The sequence below is a fragment of the Mus musculus genome, chromosome 13, assembly GCF_000001635.26.
Source record: "Mus musculus strain C57BL/6J chromosome 13, GRCm38.p6 C57BL/6J".
NCBI classification, from domain to species: domain Eukaryota; kingdom Metazoa; phylum Chordata; class Mammalia; order Rodentia; family Muridae; genus Mus; species Mus musculus.
In genome coordinates this window covers 77,299,866-77,324,359 of record NC_000079.6, presented here as the reverse complement: position 1 = coordinate 77,324,359, position 24,494 = coordinate 77,299,866, and the positions used below count along the sequence as shown (strand labels likewise).

Sequence of the window (24,494 nt, the reverse complement as noted above, 5' to 3'; positions counted from 1 at the left end):
AAAAATCTTTGCAGTGCCACAAATCACTTAGCTGCTAGTGACAAATCTATGAAAAAGCTGACATTTCACTACTGAAACAGCTGGGTGTGTTTATAGCTTGTGAGTGATATGCCCCAGTTGCCCTCTGGGATTCTTACATTACCAGATGAAAAATGTGTACCTTTTTGACAATCAGGTACACAGAAAGCAATAAAAAGCCTTTTATATCCATTAATTCTTTCTTAATTCAATCTGTGCCCACTCCATTTACAAAATGCCTCCAGCTATGCACTGGATACCCAGTTGCACACTGAAAAGAAGTGAAACTAAATTCTGCTGGGTTGAGATACACCCTTTAAATCAGAAACCGTAAGATAGAACCCAAACCAGGATAGTGTTCCTGCATATCAATAGGGTTCAGATTTTACAAGGAACATCTAATAGCCCAGTATTTAGTGGGATACTTATCATTTTCTGTGCTTCTCAATGGTCCTGTGATTTTTTTGCCAAATGAACATTTGCTGCCCATCTGACAAAATGTTGTTGGTGTTGTCTATTGGTACTGAGAAACTATTTGGTGAAGTTGGGTGAGAGACAGGCATGGCTTTACCATTGGATGCTCAGTGTCCTTGCTTTCAGAAGCTGTTGCTCCATCCAGTTGGGTTTTTGCCGCTCGATGCTCAGGATGACCTTTTGGGTCAGCTGACTAGGATTGCTTTGCTTTCCCAGGATACTTTCCAAACACAAGCAAATTAAACCCAGTTTCTCCTTACTCCATCTGTCAAGGGAGGAACCTGTTAAACGTTCCACGGTGTTCCCATCCTCAAATATCCGACATATAATTATAATCAAGTTCCAGACAAGCAGGCCAGCTTTCTTCAATTCAGCCAAATTTTTTGACATTTTTCTCTCAGACAGAAAAAAGAAGTATTTAATTGTGGGAGGCAAGCATGCAATCACTGTAGGTAACTTGCTGAGGACAATAGACACTGCCTGAGCAGCAAGCTCCGTGATGCCTGGGAAGAAAAGGCAGAAAAAGGTATGATTACTGTTAGCATTCTCAATCCATCACACCATGGCTTTCTGCTGGGTGGGGATGTCTAAGTTTTTGTGGAGGAAATTATTAAGATGAACAAGGTCTTAATGCTTTCCAACAGAGCTCCACCAGGAACTCTTGTGCAACTACCTGAAATTCTCAAATATTTCAAGCATGATTTTTCCTATTAATGAAAATTAGAAAGTTTAGAATTATAATTTATATGTTTATTTCTTTAAGATTTCAGTTTTAAAGTATTGGGATACTGCTAATGAATGAAGCCAAGGCCTCTATGACCTTTGACACCACTGAGTCTTGAAGTCTTGTGACACAAGCTTCCCAGCTCTCCTCGTGACTCAAGGCTCCTCTTCTTTCATTCCTACCACATATGTCACCTCCTAAGGATGCATCCTTAGCCACCCCATCCACATCCTTCCTGTCTCAGAACCAGGTCTCTTACTGTCATGGGAAACCTTTTATGTGGGCTTTGTTCAAGTACCTGTCAGCATCCAACAATTACCTCATTCACTGACTCTTTTTTTTTTTTAATCTGTGATTGTCCCTAAAACATGAGGTCCATGAAGGCAGCACTGTACCCCTGGCAACTGCAAGCCAGAGCTGCTCAATAAATAACCATTGTTACATATGTTAACTGGTTTGTGTTTCTTCTTCCACTCTAATACCCGCTAAATGTGGAACTTGCTTAGCAGCCCTTGGGTTTTGTCTGAGGACTCTATAAGATGCCATTTGCTTTTTGCTATACATCTTTGAAGGATGTGTTGATGTCCTGTCTCTAAAGCAGAGTTTCTCAATTTCCCACTATGGGCATCTGAGGGCTGGGTAATTCTTTCTTGGATAAAGCTGTTCTGTATGTGGAGGAATTTCTGAAGCACTTATGGTTTCCACTCTAATGGAATAGTAATTCCACTAAATGCCAGTACCATCCCATCTTAGGTGTGACAGTCACACCTAGTCTCCTGGGAGCCTAGCTAAAAACTGATCTTTATTTTGATTTTGTGCTATCCTATTTATTTAATTTCATTTCAAGATAGAGTCTCATTCATCCTAGTTTGGGTGTAAGCTCCTTATACAGCCGAGGATAAGATCAAACTTTGCATCTTCCTGACTCTATGGCTGAGTGCATGGACTGTTGGCATTCTCTACCAGGCCTGGTTTTATGAGGTTCTGGGCCTCCAATCTAGAGTTTAGTGCATGCAAAGCAAACACTCTTGAACTATATCCCCAGCTTATCTATTCCTTTAGATGATTCCAAAATGTTCAGTCTTGGCTTCCTCTGGGTTGCAAACAAACAAACTTTTTGCTAAGCATCCTGCTCCTTTGCTTTTCAGCACACAACTCAATACTGCCAACCAGAACTGCATCCTTCCAACCCAGTGTGCCTCGCCTCTGGCTCACTCCCTCTCTCTTTCCTTTCCTCCTCAATGCTTCCTGTTCCTTCACATCCTACAAGAATCGGGACTGATGAATTTTCACACCTATCCATCTCTGATATTCTGCTTCTTGCTGAGACTTACTTGAGGATCTGACCCCAATTCAAGCCCTTTCTTATAAATGGTACTGCAAAAAATGGCAAAACAACTCCTTCTAACATGCCATTTTGCATTTTTAAATTATTTTAAATGCCTTATTCTTTAAGTATCTATGTATTACTTTTCTATTCTCATGTAGTTTCCTTAAAAGATTTTATTATATGGGGATGGAGAGCTGACTCCGTGTTTAAGAGCACTTACTGCTCTTGTAGAGGACCCAGGTTCAATTCCCAGTACCCACATTGAGGCATAGAACCACCTGCAACTCCATTTTCAGGGGATCTAATGCCCTTGTCTAGCCTCCATGGGTACATGGCATGCAGATGGTGCACATAAATACATGCAGGCAAACACTCATATATATAAAATAAAGCATTTTATTTTATATTGCTCTTATCCAAAAGAGAGCTTAAACACAAATTGTAAACAAACAAAACAAGTGTATGTTGCTAACTCTCTTTCCACTTGAACTTCTACTGAGATTTCTTACTGTAAAGACACAGAAACTCACTTTTTTTTTTTTTTTTTTTTGGTTTTTCAAGACAGGGTTTCTCTGTATAGCCCTGGCTGTCCTGGAACTCACTTTGTAGACCAGGCTTGCCTCGAACTCAGAAATCCATCTGCCTCTGCCTCCTAAGTGCTGGGATTAAAGGCATGTGCCACCACGTTCGGCCGAAACTCAAATCTTTAACTATGTCATTAAAGCTTAAGGCAAATGCCAATTAGAAGCTTCAAGTTGTTGCCAAATAAGTCCATTCTAACCCTGAAGGCAATGTGTCAATGAGGAGGTTAATAGTACCCAGAGAGGGTTAATAATGATAGCATACTCATTCATTTGTCTTTACATAAGCAGCCATCTATTAAAATATAGAATGTATTGTCTGGAAATACTGTGGGGTAATTACAGTATGGAAGCTAGATTTATGTTTATCATATCTTTCTGTCTACATAGCCAATACTATCATCACATTATTTCCTGAAAATACAAAATGAAGGTAAAACAAATCAATGTTTTTAAATTGTTTAATATTTATTTTAATTATTACTATCAAATATCAATAGCTTGTTGATGCTAATGTATGACATAGTATGTTGTACTGTGTTTAAAATATCAGCTTAACTATCATGGCTATCCTTTGAGAGACTCTACCAACAGTTTACTGAGACAGATTACAGATATTCAAAGCTAACCATTGGAGTGAGATTGGGGAGCCCTACGGAAGAGAAATGGAAGATTGAGGAGCTGAAGGGAATGAGAACCCCATAGAAAGAACAACAGTGACAACTAACCTGGACCCCAAGGAGCTCCCAGAGACTAAGTCACCAACTAAAGAGCATACATGTGCTGGTCCATGGTCCCCAACACATATGTAGCAGAGGTCTGATTAGCTTTCCTGGACGTCGTGGGAGAGGATGCACCTAATCCTGTAGAGACATGATGTCCCAGAAAAGGAGGATGCCCAAAGGGATCATCCTCTCAGAGTCTAAGGGGAAGGGTGATGTGGTGATGAACTCTTGGGCCCTGGGACATGGGACAAAACTTGGGATATAAAAAAATGATTAATTTTAAAATGTCAGCTTAATACTTCATGGTACAAATGTTAAGTTCTAAGCTCATTTAGTGTCTTTGCCTGTTATATGTTATATTTTTTAAGGTAGTATAAGAACATAGATATGACCCATGCAGTACAACTGCAGAATGAGTTGTGATAGCACAGACAAACCTGTAGTTGCAACTTGCCAATAAATACCCAACATCCATGATCTCAACACATTGCCCTTGCAAACTAACAAGAAAACATTGCGTTGTAAGTGTATACATGTTTTGTTGAAGATACTGGTTTTATGAAACTAGTATTTCTATTTTTTTGAGAATAAATTGTAACTATAGCTTGTTGATACATTTCATGTATTTCTGCCACTGGGATGCTTTATAAGGATCTCCCTGTGAACAATTGCCTGAACACATTTTCCTTGTGACATTATCTGTTTGCTCCCTCCAGAAAGTCATTGTTTCAGTTGAAGCCATTGTGCCAACCAAATAGTTTTTCATAAAGCATTATTTTCATTAAAATTATAATTTACCATCAAATGTACCATCTCAAATATACTTTCTACTTTACTGCTGTCAAAGAAACAAAACTAAATCAAACTAGTTCTTTGTGCATTTTCTCTTCGAAACATAATAAAACAAATACCAAAAAGCTGAGCTATGTGTGAGGAGCATCTGTGTTTTTACTCTCTTGCCTTGTGCAATATTTCATGGTGCTCATTTCCCTAAATCTTCTCTTTTTCTCTATAGTACAGATTTTGCTGATGAAGTAGAGACAGGAAGCATACAATGTTTTACATGCTTAGTTTTGGGATATTTTGCTAATCAAGACAACTTGAGATTGAGAGCTCAATATACCTTTGCACAAAGCCCCGAGGAATTTACATTCAATAAAAGCATGTGGGCACTTATATTTCAGATGGTTTTCCCATACTTTTTTTTTCTAAATCTGATCAAATTATTGTTTTCCTTTACAGTGTGGCTGAGAAAGTACTCATATTTGCAATGGAAATCCATGAGAGCAGTGTGTCTGGTGCTGTGTCCCCTATGTTTTATCCCCAGTATTAAAGAACAGACCAGGAGAATGTTAGGGTCACTTGTATCGTTTGAAAAAATCCATTTTGTTTACAGCAGATTTGACAACGTGGACTGATCTATGCAGGAAGCTAAAGACAGAATCAGGTCTCTGGGCCCATCCCCCACTCCACTCTCTACACTATCACACTACACTAAACGTCCTCACATGCTGTGTCTGACACAAAACAATCTCACTCATAGACTAAGAAAGAGTTCTTATGACAATCTTCACAAAGAATTTTATAAAGTTTAATTTCTTTGTTTCTTCCCAGAATTGCACAAGTTCTGGGTGTCTATACTCATTTAATTATACTAGCTTACTGGCACAAAGAGGACAGAGTATATGTATAAGATCACATGTCTGTGAACTTAAATACATTGACTGATATGTAGCAATCAGTAAATATCCATTGAGTCAATGGATGACTGAATGCCACCATGTAAATATTATCTGGCTCTAGTGCCATTCTTATCTAAGGAGAAGGCAGTGCAAGGCGTCCAGTGAATGTCTAAAAATGTAGAGTGTCAAACCATCTAGTTCTTTTTCATATACATACATACCTGTAAAATTTTGATGTATGAAGTAAGAATAATAGATTAACAACAAATTGTAAAGTAGACCAACTTTAACAAAAAATTATGGGAATGTGGATTCTCTCTCTTGAAAGAACTAAAGTAATATTAATAATATGGGATTGAAGGTGAGTGAGGTCAACAGAAACCAGAGAAGGCAAAATCTTAATTTAGAGTGAAAAAAAAAGAAAGAAAGAAAGAAAGAAAGAAAGAAAGAAAGAAAGAAAGAAAGAAAGAAAGAAAGAAAGAGAACCAAACCTGCAATGATCCCAAGAAGCATTTGAGAACACAGACCAAAAGTAGTGGTGTTGTCTATTGTCATGCACAGAAGCTGCAGAGTGGTCTGCAGTCTCACTTCCTCACACCTCTTTGTGACTATCCATAGAAGGTAATTCTATGCCAACTTACAATGTTATGAAGAATATTAATTAGTAAGGAATACCCAACAGCTTGTATATATAAACTGAACATTTCTGTGGTCAGAAGCTCTTTCGAGCATGATAGAGAAATTCCCCTAAATCCTTCCTAGAAAGGAAACTCTTTGTGATAGACAGTTAAACAGACAATGCTCATTAAGTGGAATGGAATGTTAAATGCAGACCATGTTTTCTGGATCCCTAAGGAGGAAAGACATCCAAAAGCTGTATGGAAGTAGACCTAGAAACCATGGGAACAACTCTTATGTGAGGAAGAACTCACTCACCCACTGAAAAGGTGACACCATCCTATTTCAATTAAATGTCCTTACTAAATCCAAAAGCAGTTCCATAGGATGTGGACAAAATTAAAACATTACTTGCAAGGTCACTCATAGATAACTGGTTTGAGTTTGTAGTAGAAGGCTCATGAGTAAGAGCTACAGTATTTAGGATATTCACAGAGAAGAATAAAAGAAAGGCGAGACTCCTCAACTCCCTTTTGTGGGTGCCCATTGGAATGTTTTTTGTTCAAGTTGAAAAATATTTTTCTTTAAAAATGAATATGAAAAGATTTTTCCTTTAGAAAAGGGAAGATTCACACAGATGATATACTTTCAAAGGGATTGTTGAAAATTCAATGACAATGGAACTCTAAGCAAAGCAGTGAAGGTTGAGTAATGAAGTCAATGAGAGTATGGACATGAACAAGGACACTTAGGTACACTTGGCAGAAGGATTATTCCAATGGGCCAATAAATTCAGTACAGAAATGCAGGTACGGCAAACCAATATCCTATCAAAAATTTATATGCAACTACCAAACTAGGTGCTATTTGGGACCTAAAAGCTTCATCTGAAGGAGTGTTAAGGGAAAAGAAAGTGAAACCTGGTGGCTGCAGGAAAACAACCAACCAACCAAGGGAAATAATCAATTAAACTGAACACAAGTAACCATGAGGGTACACAGATTAGTATCTAGATTTAAACTAAGGCAAGCTCATGTGAATTCTGTAAATACTAACACACGAACAAAAGATATTATTTCAGAATCACTTATAGGCAGCTCAGGAATGGTAGGAGAGATGGCATTCCCCAAGACGTTGTTTACCCATTGCTTGTACAGTGCTCAGTCCTGAAATCATACACATGGGTAGCATTAACTAGACTGAACAGGTTATATTTAGGAATATATTTGTATATGCTTATGCTTGTGCATGCAATAACAATTAGTAAAATAAATTTTAAAAAAAGCCATGAATTTGAAGGAGAGTAGAGCGGGGTACATAGGATGGTTTGGAGGGAGAAAAGAGAAGAATGAGATGTTGTAATCAAATTATAAACTCCAAAATAAAAATAAAGAAATAAAGGAAATTTCAAAACTATCATGAAATACTAATAAAAAAGTTGAGCATTTGGTAATTTTCTTTCCTTGTTACATTGTCTGTGTGGCTCACAGTAAAAAAGGAGGAAGGTCCCTTATACATGTTGAAATGAAAATTAATGCCACTCATTGGTCTTACATGTGTTACACTTTTATTCAGTTGAATAGCCACGAGAGTATTTCTTTACTGGATACTTTTTTAAGGAACGAGTGTCTTTACCTTTATTTGACTCTTTCCCTCTGGAATCTCTTGGGATATAATTCCATCCTTGTGGAATGCTCTGAAGCAGATGATCAGGAACACGGGGCTTGTTTAGGTTTGTCTCGCTGTTTCTCCGACATCTCATGATGGATATTATCTGTTGCACAGTGTCCTTTACAGAGTCCATCAGTGCCAGTCTCAGACAGTGGATGACTTCTGGCTGAGACTCTGTGAACGATGAGACTTTAAAATCAAAGAGCATATTATGGTTAGCAGAGCCTGGTCACCAGGTGTGCCTTGTTCTTCTGGGAATACTGTCTTGTGCTTACCTAGTTTAATCTATAGAAGATTAGAGCTGGATTTAATTAGAAAATCATATAATTGAGAATTAGCTTTTAAACCATTTGAAAGAGAGGTTTCCCCTAGCTGGTAATGAAAGAATGACAATTATGACCATGGTAAGCAGCGGGCTGACTCTGGTAGTGCAGCAGGAACTGTGTAACCTTTATAGAGATCACTTGCTGATAATTCTAGAGTCTGTAAGCTGCTGGAGCTCTAGTGGTAGAGTGCTTGCACCTGTAAGATCCAGGGCCTGAACCCTACACCCAAGTGCTGGAAAAAAAAATCAGAGCACGAGCAAATTTCACAAAGCTCTAACAGTTTTTTACTCTTTTACATGAAACCAAATCCCAAGAAACTGAGACTCTATAAAAACCTAAAGAAATATGAGAAACCATTGAAACGCCCAACTAGCTCTCATATGTTCACCTTCACAAAAAAAAGCCTAAAACTACACAGTAGGTTAGAAAAGAGTAAGGTAAAGCGTGCGTGTGTGCGCGCTCTCGGGCATTCACACACTACACAGCAGGATAGAAAAGAATAAGGTACACATACACACAAACAAACACACACTCAAAATGTAAAAAAAAAAAAAAAAAAAAAAAGGTAAGCCAAGCATGGTGGTACACACCTTTAATCCCAGCACTCAGGAGGCAGAGGCAGGCAGATTTCTGATTTCGAGGGCAGCTTGGTCTACAGAGTGAGTTTCAGGACAGCCAGGGCTACACAGAGAAACCCTGTCTCCAAAAACAAAACAAAACCAAAAAAAGTTAAAATATCTACTTAGACTTCTAAGTGACACAGTGTAGAGAGAATGCACACAGGCCCAGCTCCAGCTGCTATAGGCCCATACATTAATTCTATCTAATCCACAAATAAGAGAAAAACAGAAAAGAAGTGTTACTCAGTAATAATTTCTAATTTGATTTTTCTGTCATAAGTGTTAATTTTCATATTAAATGAACTGAAACAGAGGCAAAGAAACACAAAGCTTGACTTGTATTCTATAATTTAAAGAATTTACCATCATCTAATTTTATACTTCAAATCAATACCACCATAGGAAAAAATATTTAATACAGGAGAAGCCTCTGCTCATATCTACAAAAACTGAGAGAAAAGGGATGAACAAGGTTTTTTAAAATTGTTTCTTGATTGCATGTTTTCAAGACATGTTTTCTCTGTTAGCTATGACTGTCTTGGAACTGACTCTGTAGCCCTGGTAGACCAGACTGGCCTCAAACTCACAGAGATCGGACTGCCTCTGCATTCCAAGTACTGGGATTAAAGGCATGTACAGGAAGATATTTATAGTTTCTCTTAATTTCCACTTTTTATGACTTTATGTAAGACTCACTAGAGGAAAATACATAAGAAAATCAGTAAGGACTATCGATCTACTACTTTCCCCCACAATATAACACTCATGAGTTCTTAGGAGGGAGCTGAAGGATGTTGTAACTCAAGTGAGCCTCGGGCTCACAGCAGAGCTTCCTTGAGGGATATAAACCAGTTTGTGCACATTGGTATTTGGTTTAATAAAATAAGAGTTTTTCATTTTTATAGGAATAATCTTTCTAAAATTGTCATTTCAGGCCTGATAGAGAATACAAAACAAAAGAAACTTCATTGCTTAAATTTTTCCGTAAGTTCAAAGAATAAGAACATAAGTAAATAAGGGATTTTCATGCGTGTTCAAAGATGTTCAATGTGATTGAGAATAACAATTAAGAATTTAATAATTGAAGAATAATAAATAGGATTTGAAGGATTAAGCTTACTGATTATCATCTTTCAAGAAAATTCAGAAGATGCTAAAACAGCAGGGAATCATGGGCATTAATGGTTGTGTAATTCCTGTTCCTTAAAAATCAAACCTGAAGTAAAACAGTTCTATGCCAGTTTTGTGCTAAGAAATCTGCATCTTGGGCTGGCGAGATGGCTCAGTGGTTAAGAACACTGGCTGCTCTTCCAGAGGTCCTAAAGTTCAATCCCAGCAACTACAGAGTGGTTCACAACCATTTATAAAGACATCTGGTACTCTCTTCTGGCATTCAGGCCTACAAGTAGGCAGAACAATCTGTACATAATAATCAAATAAATCTTAGTTTCTAAAAAAAAGAAAAAAGAAAAAGAAATCTTTATCTCCTTTAGTGAAATGAGAAGCAGTGTGAAAAGGCAAGAAAATGAAGAGAAAAGGCTTTGAAAGGGTAATTGTCACAGATTCTCACATGACAGATTCTGGTTTTTTGAACCCATCATATGAAGTTATCTTTGGCAATGTCATAGAGATAATGAGCAGAGAAGATGAAAAATAATGACTTCACACAGCTGATAAGAGGACCACGGTCACAGTCCAAGAAGTCTGGAAACAGCTGGGCTCTGAGCTAGTCGAAGTTTCCCCATGGTGCCTAAGACATAGTCAAATAACAACAGTACAGGAGATAAGAAAGAAAGCACATATGCTACAATCACAAATGATGTCAAAGAGAAGTGGAAGAAAATGATAATGATAATAGCCTCTTTCTCACCTCTTTCTCCCTGAGAGACTAAATAGAGTCAACTAAAGGTTGGGGTGTTAAAGATGAAGCACTGTGCCAAACATTACCTGGCATTAAGGTGAGCAATCTATGAATACCTTGGATGTACAGCACCCTAACTTTAACATTTTGTTTTGCTGAATCAAGGCATAATAGTACACATGAAAACATATAATATTGTCATTCCAGTGGGTAGAAATGCTCAGTGGGTAAAATTGCTAACCATATAAGCCTGGCAGCCAGGAGTTTGATTATTCAATCCAAGAGTACACATGAAAGTATAACACAGTAGCACATATCTGAAATCTCAGCATTTACATGAAAGATGAGAGGCTAAGACTGAAGAACAATCTGGAAGCTTCAGGGTCAAGTAGAATAGAGTATTGGCATAGCAGCAGAGAAAAAGGAAGACCCTGACTTAAAACAAGGTGGAAGGGTGAATCAACAGAAGTTCTCTGATGAGTACACACACACACACACACACACACACACACACACACACAGAGTGGTCTATATGTATACACACATACAAGCACAAAAACATACACTGTGATATACATGCATGCACACACAAGCACACACATACACACATGGAGCATATTAACTTTGAAGAGAAAAGCATTACTTTAATAATGATAAATGTCCATCTATCTAAAGAAAAATGGCCAATACTTTTGTCTATTGGCATATTAGTTTGCTTTCTGTTGTTGTGATAAAACACCATGGCCAAAAGAAACTTGGGAGCTCCAGGAGCTAAGACTGTCCTACAGCCCTCATTACCCAAGTCCTGCCTAGAGAGAGCTGGTCTCTCAGAAGTGCCCTCACTCCTAAGTACACAGGTGAAATAATCACTTTCACTCCAAAAACTGTCCAAAGGCAGACCCACCAGGTGAGCACAGGGCACAAGAACCATACAGCAGCCTGGGACCGGCTTCTGGTCTCCATCTGTGCCCCAGAGCTAAGGCTGTTCCATAGCCCTCCATAACCAAATCCCACTCAGAATGAGCTGGTCTCCCCAGGAGTGCTAACACACCCAAGGCTCACAGGCCCACAGGAGGGATGCACTCCCATCAGAGACAGCAAGACTAACATCACAGAAAACCAGATAGTGAGGGGCAAGTGCAAGAACCTAAGCAAAAGAAACCAAGGTTACATGACACCACCTGAAGCCAGTTCTTGCATCACAGCAAGCCCTGGATAGCCCAACATACAGGAAAAACAAGATTTGGATTTAAAACTTCATCTCATAATGATAATAGAGAACTTAAGAGGAACAAAAATGAATACCTTAAAGAAATACAGAAGAACACATGTAAACAACCAGAAGCCCTTAAAGAGGAAACACAAAAATCCCTTAAAGAATAGCAGGAAAAAAAAAAACCCAAACAGGTGAAGGAATTGAACAAAACCATCCAGATTCTAAGAATGGAAGTAGAAACAATAAAGAAATCACAAAGGAAGACAACACTGGAGATAGAAAATTTAGAAATCAGGAGCTGTTGCAAGCATCACATAAAAGAGATAGAAGAAAGAATCTCAGGGGCACAAGATACCATGGAAAACATTGACACAACAGTCAAAGAAAAGGCAAAATACAAAGAGCCCCTAACCCAAAACATCCAGGAAATCAAGGACACAATGAGAACACCAAACTTAAGGATAATAAGTATAAGAAGAGAGTGAAAATTCCCAACTTAGAGATCCAGTAAATATCTTCAACAAAATTATAGAAGAAAACGTCCCAAACCTAAAGAAACAGATGCCCATAAACATACAAGAAACCTACAGAACTCCAAATAGATTGGACCAGAAAAGAAATTCCTCTCATCACATAATAGTCAAAACAACAAAAGCACAAAACAAAGAAAGAATATTAAAAGCAGAAAGAGAAAAAAGTCAAGTAACATATAAAGGCAGAGCTATCAGAATTACAGCAGTCTTTTCAACAGAGATTATGAAAGCTAGAAGATCCTGGGCAGATGTCATACAAACCCTTAGAGAACACAAATGCCAGTCCAGCAAAACTCTCAATTATCATAGACGGAGAAACAAACATAATCTATGATAAAACTAAATTTACACAATATCTTTCAAAATCCAGCCTTACAAAGGAAAATAGATGGAAAACTCCAAGACAAGGAGGGAAACTACACCCTACAAAAAGCAAGAAAATGATCTTCATTCAACAAACACAAAAGAAGATAGCCACACAAACATAATTTCACCTCTAATAACAAAAATAACAGGAAGTAAAAATCACTATTCCTTAATATCTATTAACATTAATGCACTCAATGCTTCAATAAAAAGACATAGATTAAGAGACCGGTTATGTAAACAGGACCCAGAATTTTTCTGTATACAGGAAACACACCTCAGTGACAAAGACAGACACTACCTCAGAGACAAAGGTTGAGAAAAATTTTTTTAAGCAAATGGTCCCAAGAAACAAGCTGAAGTAGCCATTCTAATATCGAATACAATCGATTTTCAACCAAAAGTTATCTAAAAAGATAAGCAGGTATATTTCATACTTCTCAAAGGAAAAACTTACCAAGAAGAACTTTAAATTCTGAACATCTATGCTCCAAATGCAAGGACACCCACATTCATAAAAGAAACTTTACTAAAGCTCAAAGCACACATTACGCCACAAAATAATAGTGGGGGACTTCAACAACCCACTCTCATCAATGGACAGATCATGAAAACAGAAACTAAGATAAGAAACTAACAGAAGTTATGCATCAAATGGATTTAACAGATTTCTGTAAAACATTGCATCCTAAAACAAAAGAATATATCTTCTTCCCAGCACCTCTTGTCCCCTTCTCCAAAACTGACCATATAATCAGTCACAAAACAGGCCTCAACAGATAGAAGATGATTGAAATAATCCCATGCATACTATCAGATCACTATGAATTAAGGCTGGTCTTCAATAACAACAAAAACAACTGACATCCTACACACACACATGGAAATTTAACAATGCTCTACTCAATGATAATTTGGTCAAGGGAGAAATGAAGAAATAAAGACTTTTTAGAATTTAATGAAAGAAAAGCGTGCCCAAATTTTGGGACACAATGAAAGCAGTCCTATGAGGAAAACTCATAGCTCTGAGTGCCTCCAAAAAGAAGCTGGAGACAGCTTACACTAGTAGCTTAACAGCACACCTGAAAGCTCTAGAACAAGAGGAAGCAAATACACCCAAGAGGATTAGACAACAGGAAATAATCAAACTCAAGGCTGAAATCAACCAAATTAAAACCAAAAGAATTATACAAAGAATCAACAAAACCAGGAGCTGGTTCCTTGAGAAATCAACAAGATAGACAAACCCTTATCCAGACTAACCAGAGGGCACAGAGACAGTATCCAAATTAGCAAAACCAGAAATGAAAAGGGAGATATAACAACAGAAACTGAGGAAATTTAAAAAAATAAACAGATGCTACTACAAAAGCCTATACTCAACAAAACTAGAAAATCTGGATGAAATGGGCAATTTTCTAAAGAGATACCAGGTTCCAAAGTTAAACCAGCACCAGATAAACCATCTAAACAGTCCCATAACTCCTAAAGAAATAGAAGCAGTCATTAAAAGTCTCCTAACCAATGGAAGACCCTACAAAGAAAGAGAACTTCTAGGGAATCACCATCCCTGACCTCAAGCTATATTACAGAGCAAAACTGATAAAATCTGCATGGTATTGGTACAGTGACAGGCAGGTAGGTCAATGGATCAAAATTGAAGACCCAGAAATGAACCCATACACCTAACGTCATTTTATCATTGACAAAGAAGTTAAAATAATCCAGTGGAAAAAAGATTGCATTTTTAACAAACGGTGCTGGTTCAACTCATCATCAGCATGTAGAAAAATCACATCAATCCATTCTTATTTCCTTTTACAAAGCTCAAGTCCAAGTGGATCAAGGACCTCCACATAAAACCAGATATACTGAAACTAATAGAAGAGAAAGTGGGGAAAAGCCTTGAATACATGGGAACAGGGTAATATTTCCTGAACAGAACACCAATGGCTTATGCTTCAAGATCAACAATATGGGTCTTCATAAAATTGCAAAGCTTCTGTAAGTCCAAGACACTGTCAATAGGACAAAACAGCAACCCACAGACTGGGAAAAAAATCTTTACCAACCCTTCACCTGATAAAGAGCTGATATTCAATATATACAAAGAACTTAAGAAGTTAGACTCCATCTAACCAAATATGCCTATTAAAAATGTGGTATAGACTACAGAGCAATTGTGATAAAAACTTCATAGTACTGGTATAGCTACAGACAGGTAGATAAATGCAATAGAATTGAAGACCCAGAAATGAATCCACACACCTATGGTCACTTGATCTTTGACAAGGGAGCTAAAACCATCCAGTGGAAAAAAGACAGCAGTTTCAACAAAATGTTGCTGGCACAACTGGCGGTTATCATGTAGAAGAATGCAAATTGAACCATTCTTATCTCCTTGTACGAAGCTCAAGTCTAAGTGAATCAAAGAACTCCACATAAAATCAGATACACTGAAATTTATAGAGGTGGAAGTGAGGAAAAGCCTCAAAGTATGGGCACAGGGGAAAAATTCCTGAACAGAGCACCAATGACTTGTGCTGTAAGATCAAGAAATGACAAATGGAACCCCATAAAATTGCAAAGCTTCTGTATGGCAAAAGACACTGTCAATAAGACAAAAAGGCAACCAGCAGATTGGGAAAAGATCTTTACCAATCCTAAATCTGATAGGGGACTAATATTCAATATATACAAAGAGCTCAAGAAGCTGGACTCCAGAAATTCAAATGACACCGTTAAAAAATGGGGTACAGAGCTAAACAAAGAATTCTCAGCTGAGGAGTACCAAAGGGCTGAGAAGCACCTGAAAAAATGTTCAATGTCCTTACTCACCAGGGAACTGCAAATCCAAACAACCGTGAGATTCCACCTCACACCAGTCAGAATGGCTAAGATCAAAAATTCGGGGGTCAGCAGATGCTGACAAGGATGTGGAGAAAGAGGGACACTCCTCCATTGCTGGTGGGATTGCAAACTTGTACAACCACTCTGGAAGTCAGTCTGGTGGTTCCTCAGAAAATTGGACATAATACTACCGGAAGATCCAGCAATACCTCTCCTGGGCATATACCCAGAAGATGTTCCAACTGGTAATAAGGACACATGCTCCACTATGCTCATAGCAGCCTTATTTATAATAGCCAGAATCTGGAAAGAACCCAGATGTCCCTCAACAGAGCAATGGATACAGAAAATGTGGTACATTTACACAATGCAGTTCTACTCAGATATTAAAAACAATGAATTTATGATATTATTTGGCATATGTATGTATCTGGAGGATATCATCCTGAGTCAGGTAACCCAATCACAAAAGAAGTCACTTGATACGCACTCACTGATAAGTGAATATTAGGCCAGAAACTTAGAATATCCAAGATACAATTTGCAAAACACAAGAAAATTAAGAAGAAGGAAGACCAATGTGTGGATACTTCATTCCTCCTTAGAATAGGGAACAAAATACCCATGGAAGGAGTTACAGAGACAAAGTTTGGAGCTAAGACGAAAGGATGAATCATCCAGAGACTACCTCACCTGGTGACCCATCCCATAATCAGCCACCAAACGCTGACACTATTGCATATGCCAGCAATATTTCGCTGAAAGGACCCTGATATAGCTGTCTCGTGTGAGGCTATGCCAGTGCCTGGCAAACACAGAAGTGTATGCTCAGAGTCATCTATTGGATGGAACACAGGGCCCTCAATGGAGAAGCTAGAGAAAGTACCCATGGAGCTGAAGGTGTCTGCAACCCTATAGGTAGAACAACAATATGAACTAACCAGTACCCCCAGAGCTCATTTCTCTAGCTGCATAGGTAGCAGAAGATGGCCTAGTTAGTCATCATTGAGAAGAGAGGCGCCTTGGTATTGCAAACTTTATATGCCCCAGTACAGGGGAACGCCAGGGCCAAGAAGTTGGAGTGGGTGGTTAGGGTAGCAGGGCAGGGGGAGGGGCAGGGAATTTTCAGGATAACATTTGGAATGTAAATAAAGAAAATATCTAATTAAAAAAAAAGAGTAAAGCAAATTTTGGTACAGAGCTAAACAAAGAATTGTCAACTGAGGAATACTGAATGTCTGAGAAGCACCTAAAGAAATGTTCAACATCCTTATTCATCAGTGAAATGCAAATCATAACTACTCTGAAATTCCACCTCACACCAGTCAGTATGGCTAAGACCAAAAACTCAGGTCATAGCAGATGTTGGAGAGGATGAGAGAAAGGCAACACTCCTCTATTGGTGGGATTTTAAGGTGGCACAACCACTGTGGAAATCAGTCAGGCAGTTCCTCCAAAAATTGGACATTGTACTGCCCGAGGATACAGGAATACCACTCCTGAGCATATACCAAAAAGATGCTCCAACATATAACAAGGACACATGCTCCACTATGTTTATAGTAGCCATATTTATAATCACAGAGGCTGGAACCAACCCAGATGTTCCTCAACATTAGAATGAATACATAAAATGTGGTACATTTACACAATGGCATACTACTCAGCTATTAAAAACAATGACTTCATGAAATTCTTAGGTAAATTGATGGAACTAGAAAACATCATCCTTAGTGAGATAACACATTCACAAAACAACACTGTCTTAGTCAGGGTTTCTATTCCTGCACAAACATCATGGCCAAGAAACAAGTTGGGGAGGAAAGGGTTTATTCGGCTTACACTTCCATGCTGCTGTTCATCACCAAAGGAAGTCAGGACTGGAACTCAAACAGGTCAGGGAGCAGGAGCTGATGCAGAGGCCATGGAGGGATGTTCTTTACTGGCTTGCCTCCCCTGGCTTGCTCAACCTGCTCTCTTATAGAACCCAAGACTACCAGCCCAGAGATGGTCCCACCCACAAGGGGCCTTTCCCCCTTGATCACTAATTGAGAAAATGCCTTAGAGTTGGATCTCATGGAGGCATTTCCTCAACTGAAGCTCCTTTCTCTGTGATAACCCCAGCTGTGTCAAGTTGACACAAAACTAGCCAGTACAATTGACCCCTTGTCAACTTGACACACAAACACATCACTAGTAAGCCTCAACCCTTACATTCTTATTCATCCCCAAGATCTAAATAACTTTAAAAGTCCCACAGTCTTTACATATTCTTAAAATTTCGATCTTTTTAAAATATCCATCTCTTTTAAAATCCAAAGTCTTTTTACAATTAAAAGTCTCTTAACTGTGGGCTCCACTAAAAGGTTTCTTCCTTCAAGAGGGAAAATAGCAGGGCACAGTCACAATCAAAAGCAAAAGTCAATCTCCAACCGTCCAATGTCTGGGATCCAACTTACGATCTTCTGGGCTCCTCCAAGGGCTTGGGTCACTTATCCAGCCATGCCCTTTGTAGCACACGCATCATCCTCTAGGCTCCAGATGCCTGTACCCCACTGCTGCTGCTGCTCTTGGTGGTCATCTCATGGTACTGGCATCTCCAAAACACTGCATGACCCCTTCAGTCCTGGGCCTTCAATTGCAACTGAGGCTGCACCTTCACCAATGGCCTTCCATGGCCTCTCACAGTGCCGAGCCTCAGCTGCTTTGTGTGACCCCTTCATGCCTTCAAAACCAGTACCACCTGGGTGACCCTTACACATTACCAAGTCCCACTGCAGCAGGAGTACAACCTTGGCTATCTCTGGAACACAGCCTCTTTGTGCTTTCAGAAAACACTTCCCAGAAGATGTCACCTCAATGATGCTGGTCTCAGAGACTACCCCACCTGGGGATCAATCCCATATACAGACACCAAACCCAGAGACTATTGCAGATGCTAAGAAGTACTGGCTGACAGGAGCCTGTTATAGGTGTCTCCTGAGATGCTCCACAAGATCCTGACAAATACAGAGGTGCATGCTTGCAGCCAACTATTGGACTGAGCACAGGATCCCCATTGGAGGAGTTAGAGAAAGGAATGAAAGAGCTGAAGTGGTTTGCAACCCCATAGGAAGAACATCAATATCAAACCAGACACCCCAGAGTTTCCAGGGATTAAACAACCAAAAAAAGAGTACACATGAATCCACTCATGGCTCCAGCTGCCTATGTAGCAGAGAATGGCCTTATCAGGCATCAGTGGGAACATAAGCCTATGGTCCTATGAAGGCTTGATGTTCCATTGTAGAGGAATGCCAGGGCATGGATGTGGGAGTGGGTGGGTGGGTCCGGGAGCACCCTCATAGAAGTAGGGGGAGGAGGGAGTGAATAGGGGATTTTTGGAGGGTAACTGGGAAAGGAGATAACATCTGAAAAGTAAAACAATAAAATATCCTATTAAAAATGTGAAAAATTAGCAACTTGGTGAGGAAAAGATGTATTTTATTACTTCAGGTAATATTTTGTCCTTGGAACGTCAACACAGGTAATCAAGCATGGCAGAAGCCTGGAAGCAAGAACTGATATGGAGACTATGAAGGAATAATGTTGCTGGTTTCTTTGTGTCTTACTCAGCTTGCTTTCTTTAACCCTAACTCCTAACCCCTAAAACCCTAAAAAAAAAAAACTCTAAAAAAACCCTAAAAACCCTTAAAAAACCCTAAAAAAACCTAAAAAACCCTAAAACCCTAAACCCTAACACCCTAACCCTAACCCTAACCCTAACCCTAACCCTAACCCTAACCCTAACCCTAACCCTAACCCTAACCAGGAGCACTTGGCATGGTCCTGCCCACTGAGGGCTGGGCCCTTCTACACCAATCATCAATCATGGAAATTAGCTATACTTTAAGGCTTACTCCAGGAGATGGAATTCATACCTGACAATGCTTAGGTGGCCATTAAGTTGGGACAAGACAGGCCATTGGCTTAGAACAGAACAATAGTTCTGTTAAAGAAATAGAGCAATAAATGACTCCTAACTATATTCTGCTATACTCACTAGTGTGTTGCTCAGCTGTCTTCACAGAAGCTTCATACTGTAGTAGAAGTATGTAAAAGGGAACAAATACAGAGACCCATAACCAGAAAGTGTGCCATTAGTGACAGACATAGGAACAGTTAGTCCTAAATGGGATATCTTCACTGAACTCCTCCCCTATGGCCATGGCAAAAAGATTCTATGAGCCAGGAGGGATGGAAGACACCAATGAAAAGACGTTTTCCTGCCACAACAGGACTGATGAATTCACAGAGACAGTGGTAACAAGCACAGGGTCTGCACAATTCTAAGCCAGGTCAGGTCACAATGCTAAGGGATAGGGAAGACATGGTCTCCTATACCTAAACCAGAAGCTATATTCAATTGACAACTGCTTGCTAAGGAAAACAGTTTTCTTCAGTGGAGTGTCTTGGGTGTTCAAACCACATTCATTGACTGAAGGCCCCATACCCAGAAGTGGATGGCCAACTCAAACAAACTCAATTGTATTTTGGGAAATATTTGTCTTGTCATGGTTTATCTGGACATTTTTTAACCTTAAAAATATTTGCTTATATATAATGGCTTCTGATTTTTTATATTATGGATTCCCCCCTGTCTGTCTCTCTGTCTGTCTGTGTCTCTCTCTCTCTCTCTCTCTCTCTCTCCCTCTCTCTCTCTCTCTCTCTCTCTCTCTCTCTCTCTCTCTCTCTATCTGTCTCTCTCTCTCTCTTTATTTCTGTGTGTGTGTGCACGTGTGATGTGTTGCGTACACGTGGTTCTCATGATTTTTCATTGTTCATGTTTTCTTTTTCATTGTTTTGTTCTGTTCTGGGTTGTTTGTTTGTTTGTTTTACCTGTTTGTTTTAAAAAAGGGTTTGTAAGGGTGAAGAGATGGGGAGGCTCTGGGAAGAGATGGAGGAGGAGACACTATGATTAGAATATATCGTATGAGAAAATCTAGTTTTAATTGAAACAGAAAAAGCCATACAGACTTGCCTACAGGCAATCTGGATGGATGAAGTTTCCCAATTGAAGAATTAAAAAAGAGAACCTTCATTCTAAAATTCTTCCCTTCAGTATTTTCTGCCTTCTCCCAAGTATATCACATTTAACAGGAGATAAATGGTTAATAATTCCAAACAGAAGCTCTATAAGATGCATGATAAACTTTTACAAACAAGAGTCAGAAAAGCTCATATGCATCAACCTTTGAAAGCACATTTAAAGAGCACTTAAATATCAATAAAGCATTTATTTCATAAATGGTAAGTTTCTAGTACCTGGAATGTTGAATAAAAAGTCCCATAGTTGTTCTTCTTCCATGTGACTCATAAAAACATTTCCAAATGTCTGTGAGGACAAATGACAATGGTACAGAACTTCAAAGATGGCGCCCACCAGGCTACCACCTGCACTCTGCTTACTCTCCATGCCAGCAGCTTGTTCTTGAAAAGAGAGAAAGTGTGGGGATTAGGGGATGAGACCTTACTCTCACTACTTCCCTATGACATACACTTGCTTCTTAGTGCAGTTGAGAAGCACCACACTCTGAGAGATAAAATCATTCAACATGACCATTTCAGATGCATTTGTGGGTGGCTATTATAAAATTGTCTGTGAGAAGAACCATAATGTCATTACTGCGAGAGTTGAGGACAGTTTTCCTCAATGTCAGAATCCTTTTTAACTTGAAGGAAAATTTTTTTAATTTTTCATTTAACAATTATTTATATTCAAGAAATATTTTTAAAACCCATATAGCTCAGAAAACTAAAAGTGAAGCGTAAGAAAATTCACATGTTCTTTGAATCATGGAATCAATTCTGAAAAACAAAGTGTGAATATTTCCTAAGTATATTGACACCATCATTTCAGAATGAAGCAAATTTTCAATCAGTTCCTTTACTAATCCTCATGAGTAATTATACAACTACAAAGCTATTTTATTGCCTGCTTCCCTCTGGCTCCACTATGGCTTCTATTAAAGATCAGTAATGAGAGTATCAGGCATTACTAAACTTACATGGCACATCGAATTGAGAAATAATTCCAATTTTGCTTGAATAATAAAGCACTATATCATAATAAACAAAATAAGTATTGAGTTAAAGATTGTATCAAATCACATCTTAAATTATTTTAATGACTTCTATTAATATTATCTAGGGTCACTGGGAATAAGGACATTTCTTTAAAATTCTTTTATAATTTTATTTATTGGGCTTGCTTTTAAGAGGCCACTCTTATCTGGAAATTAAAAAAAAACAAAATCAGAGATTTTATGCAGAGAGCCTTGCTAGTTTTTATTCCTAATATTAATTCTAACCAAATTAGTTTTTATTGAACTAGTCATTGTTGTCCACCTTCTTACTCTTCCCCTGGCAATATGAACTGTTTGCTTATTTGTTTGTTTGTTTGTTTGTTTGTTTGTTTGTTTGTTTGAATGACACTGACTCTGTTACCTGGGATGGACATTCAGCTAAGGCCTGGTACCACACTCATGCCCCACGATCAGTTCATAGATAGGCACATGACCAACAGGAACCTTCCTAAAGAGCTCTGCTGCAGAGTTTTGACTGCATTCGATAAGCTGGTAGAGCAGTCTAGAAGATGCTCTGGGTGACTATTTGAGGAAGAATGTTACTAAAAATTAATGAGCAACAGTAAAAAAAAGAAAAAAGAAAAAAAGAAAACCATTTATTTTTTCTGAAATTATTTTCCAATTCTCAAGCATCTTATTCAAACCATGATTCGTTTGCTGGGTCATTTAAATGTTTTCCATCGCCTTTCCTTTCATCTATATAGAATATTGCCCTCGCAAGGACGGTGAAATGGCAATATAATGTCATTAAATAATGATCTCACGTCAACTACGGGCACCTAAAATGTACCTGTTGAAGACTGGGCCTCTCTCCAACGAGCAGCTGAAAGAGTCAGATGCAGAATTGAGAGAAGCCGAGGACTCATGTGGTTGAATTGGGGAAAAGCTGGAAGAAGCTGAGGAACATGATGTCCCCATGGGAAGACCAGCAGTCTCCCTGATATCTCTCTGACACTCAGCTATCAACAAGGCACCATACACTAGCTGATATGAGGTCCCTGACACATCTACAGCAGAGGACTGATCTGGATCAGGAGACAGGTGTTTCAGGCTACTGTCAGCAAGCACTTCTTGGCATTTACCATAGGGCCAGGGTGTGGTGTCTGAATGTGTGATGTAACACACATGGTGGCAGTCTCTGGATGGCCTTTCATTCATTCTCTGCTCTACCCCTTGTCCCTGTATTTCCTTTACACAAGAACAATTCTGGGTTAAAATTTTGGAGATGGGTGGTGGACCCATCCCTCACTGGGGCCATGTATAACCTCTGGATATGGTCTCCAGAGGTTCTCCCTGCCCTTTGTGGGGCATTTCAGCAAATGTCATTCAAGTGGGGTCCTGGGAGGTCCTTGCTTTCCTGGCATCTGGGACTTTCTGGATGCTACACACAGTTCCCCATCCCCCATTGGTACACACCTGATTTCAATTTCCTGACATCTCCTCCATCTCCTCTCATACCTAATTCTTCCCCTCTTTTTCTCCCTCCTCTTCTCTCCTTCCTAAGTCCCTCTCATTCCCTACGTCCCTTGACTATTTTGTTCCCCCTTCTGAATAGGACTGAGTCATCTGCTCTTTGGTCTTCCTCTTGAGTTTCATATGGTCTATCAGTTGTATCATGGGTATTCCATGCTCTTTGTTTAATATCCACTTATCAGTGAGTACATATCATATGTGGTCTTTTGTGACTGAATTACAAATGGGCTGAAGAAACAAGCTGGAGGTATTGTCTGTCTTTCTCACTGAGGTGCATTTCCTGTATGCAACAAAATGCTGGGTCCTGTTTACATATTCAGTCCATTACTTTATGTCTTTTTATTGAGGAATTGAGTGCATTGATGTTAAGAGATATTAAGGAATAGTGGTTGTTGCTTCCTGTTACTTTTTTTTATGTTATGTTTATGTTTGTGTAGCTATCTTCTTTTGGGTTTGTTAAAAGAAGATTACTTTCTTGCTTTTTCTAGGGTCTAATTTTCTCTCCTTGTGTTAGTGTTCTATTTTCCTTTGTAGTGCTGGATTTGTGGAAAGATGTTGTATAAATTTGGTTTTATCACGGAATATGTTGGTTTCACCATCTATGGTAATTGAGAGTTTTACTGGGTATCATAGTCGGGGATGAAGCAGTGTTTTCCTGAGAGTCACCTTCCCTAGGTGGCTTTTGGAAAATGAACAATATGGTAGCCAAGAGGTGGGTGGGGGAAACTTCTCGTAGAAGCTGCTGTTGGGTGCTTGCCATGTGTGATGTCAACTTGACTCTATCTGAAATTTACCAAAATTCTAGTGCCTGTGAGGAATTTCTTTCTTAATTAAATCATCTGAAGTAGGAAGATCCTTGTCTAATCCAGATCTTTGAGGTGAAATCTTTAATATGGACCACACCTTCTGCTGGCAGTCTATTTGAAGGACATAGAAGAAGGAAGCTGTGTCTGTCCTTGCCTGTTTGTTCTCTAGCTTGCTAGCAAGTCCATTCCTTCACTGGCTTAGGATCTACTCTTTTGAAAATCTGGCATATCCAGCCTTGTAGATTGATAACTATTGGAATATTGGACCTTCCATTCATCAGCTGCCATTGTTGGACTAGCTGGACCACAGTTTATAAGACATTTTAATGAATTTTATCATTTGGACAGGAATAAAAATCCTGCGGGAAGCTGTTGTAGAAGTTTTAGAAATCATATACAGTCTATACAAAATGGAGACTAGCACAAAAGTACTTTTTACCATTGTCTACTGTCACTTCTTAAGAGCCCCACTTTGCTCTATAAGGAACCCTACTT

The 24,494-nt window shown here is 38.9% G+C and overlaps 1 protein-coding gene across 3 annotated transcripts in view; it reads right to left on the bottom strand.

Moving 5' to 3' along the window:
- 2210408I21Rik (RIKEN cDNA 2210408I21 gene) overlaps positions 1-24,494 on the bottom strand; it is a 478,255-nt gene that overhangs the window by 289,426 nt on the left and 164,335 nt on the right. For all 3 annotated transcript variants that reach the window (XM_006517397.4, XM_017315609.1, NM_001145676.1), the window contains 3 exons: positions 20,900-21,064; positions 7,788-8,012; positions 590-995 (listed from right to left, as the gene is read on the bottom strand). In XM_006517397.4, the coding sequence (XP_006517460.1) occupies positions 590-995; positions 7,788-8,012; positions 20,900-21,064 (796 nt within the window). The remainder of the gene's footprint in view (positions 1-589; positions 996-7,787; positions 8,013-20,899; positions 21,065-24,494) is intronic.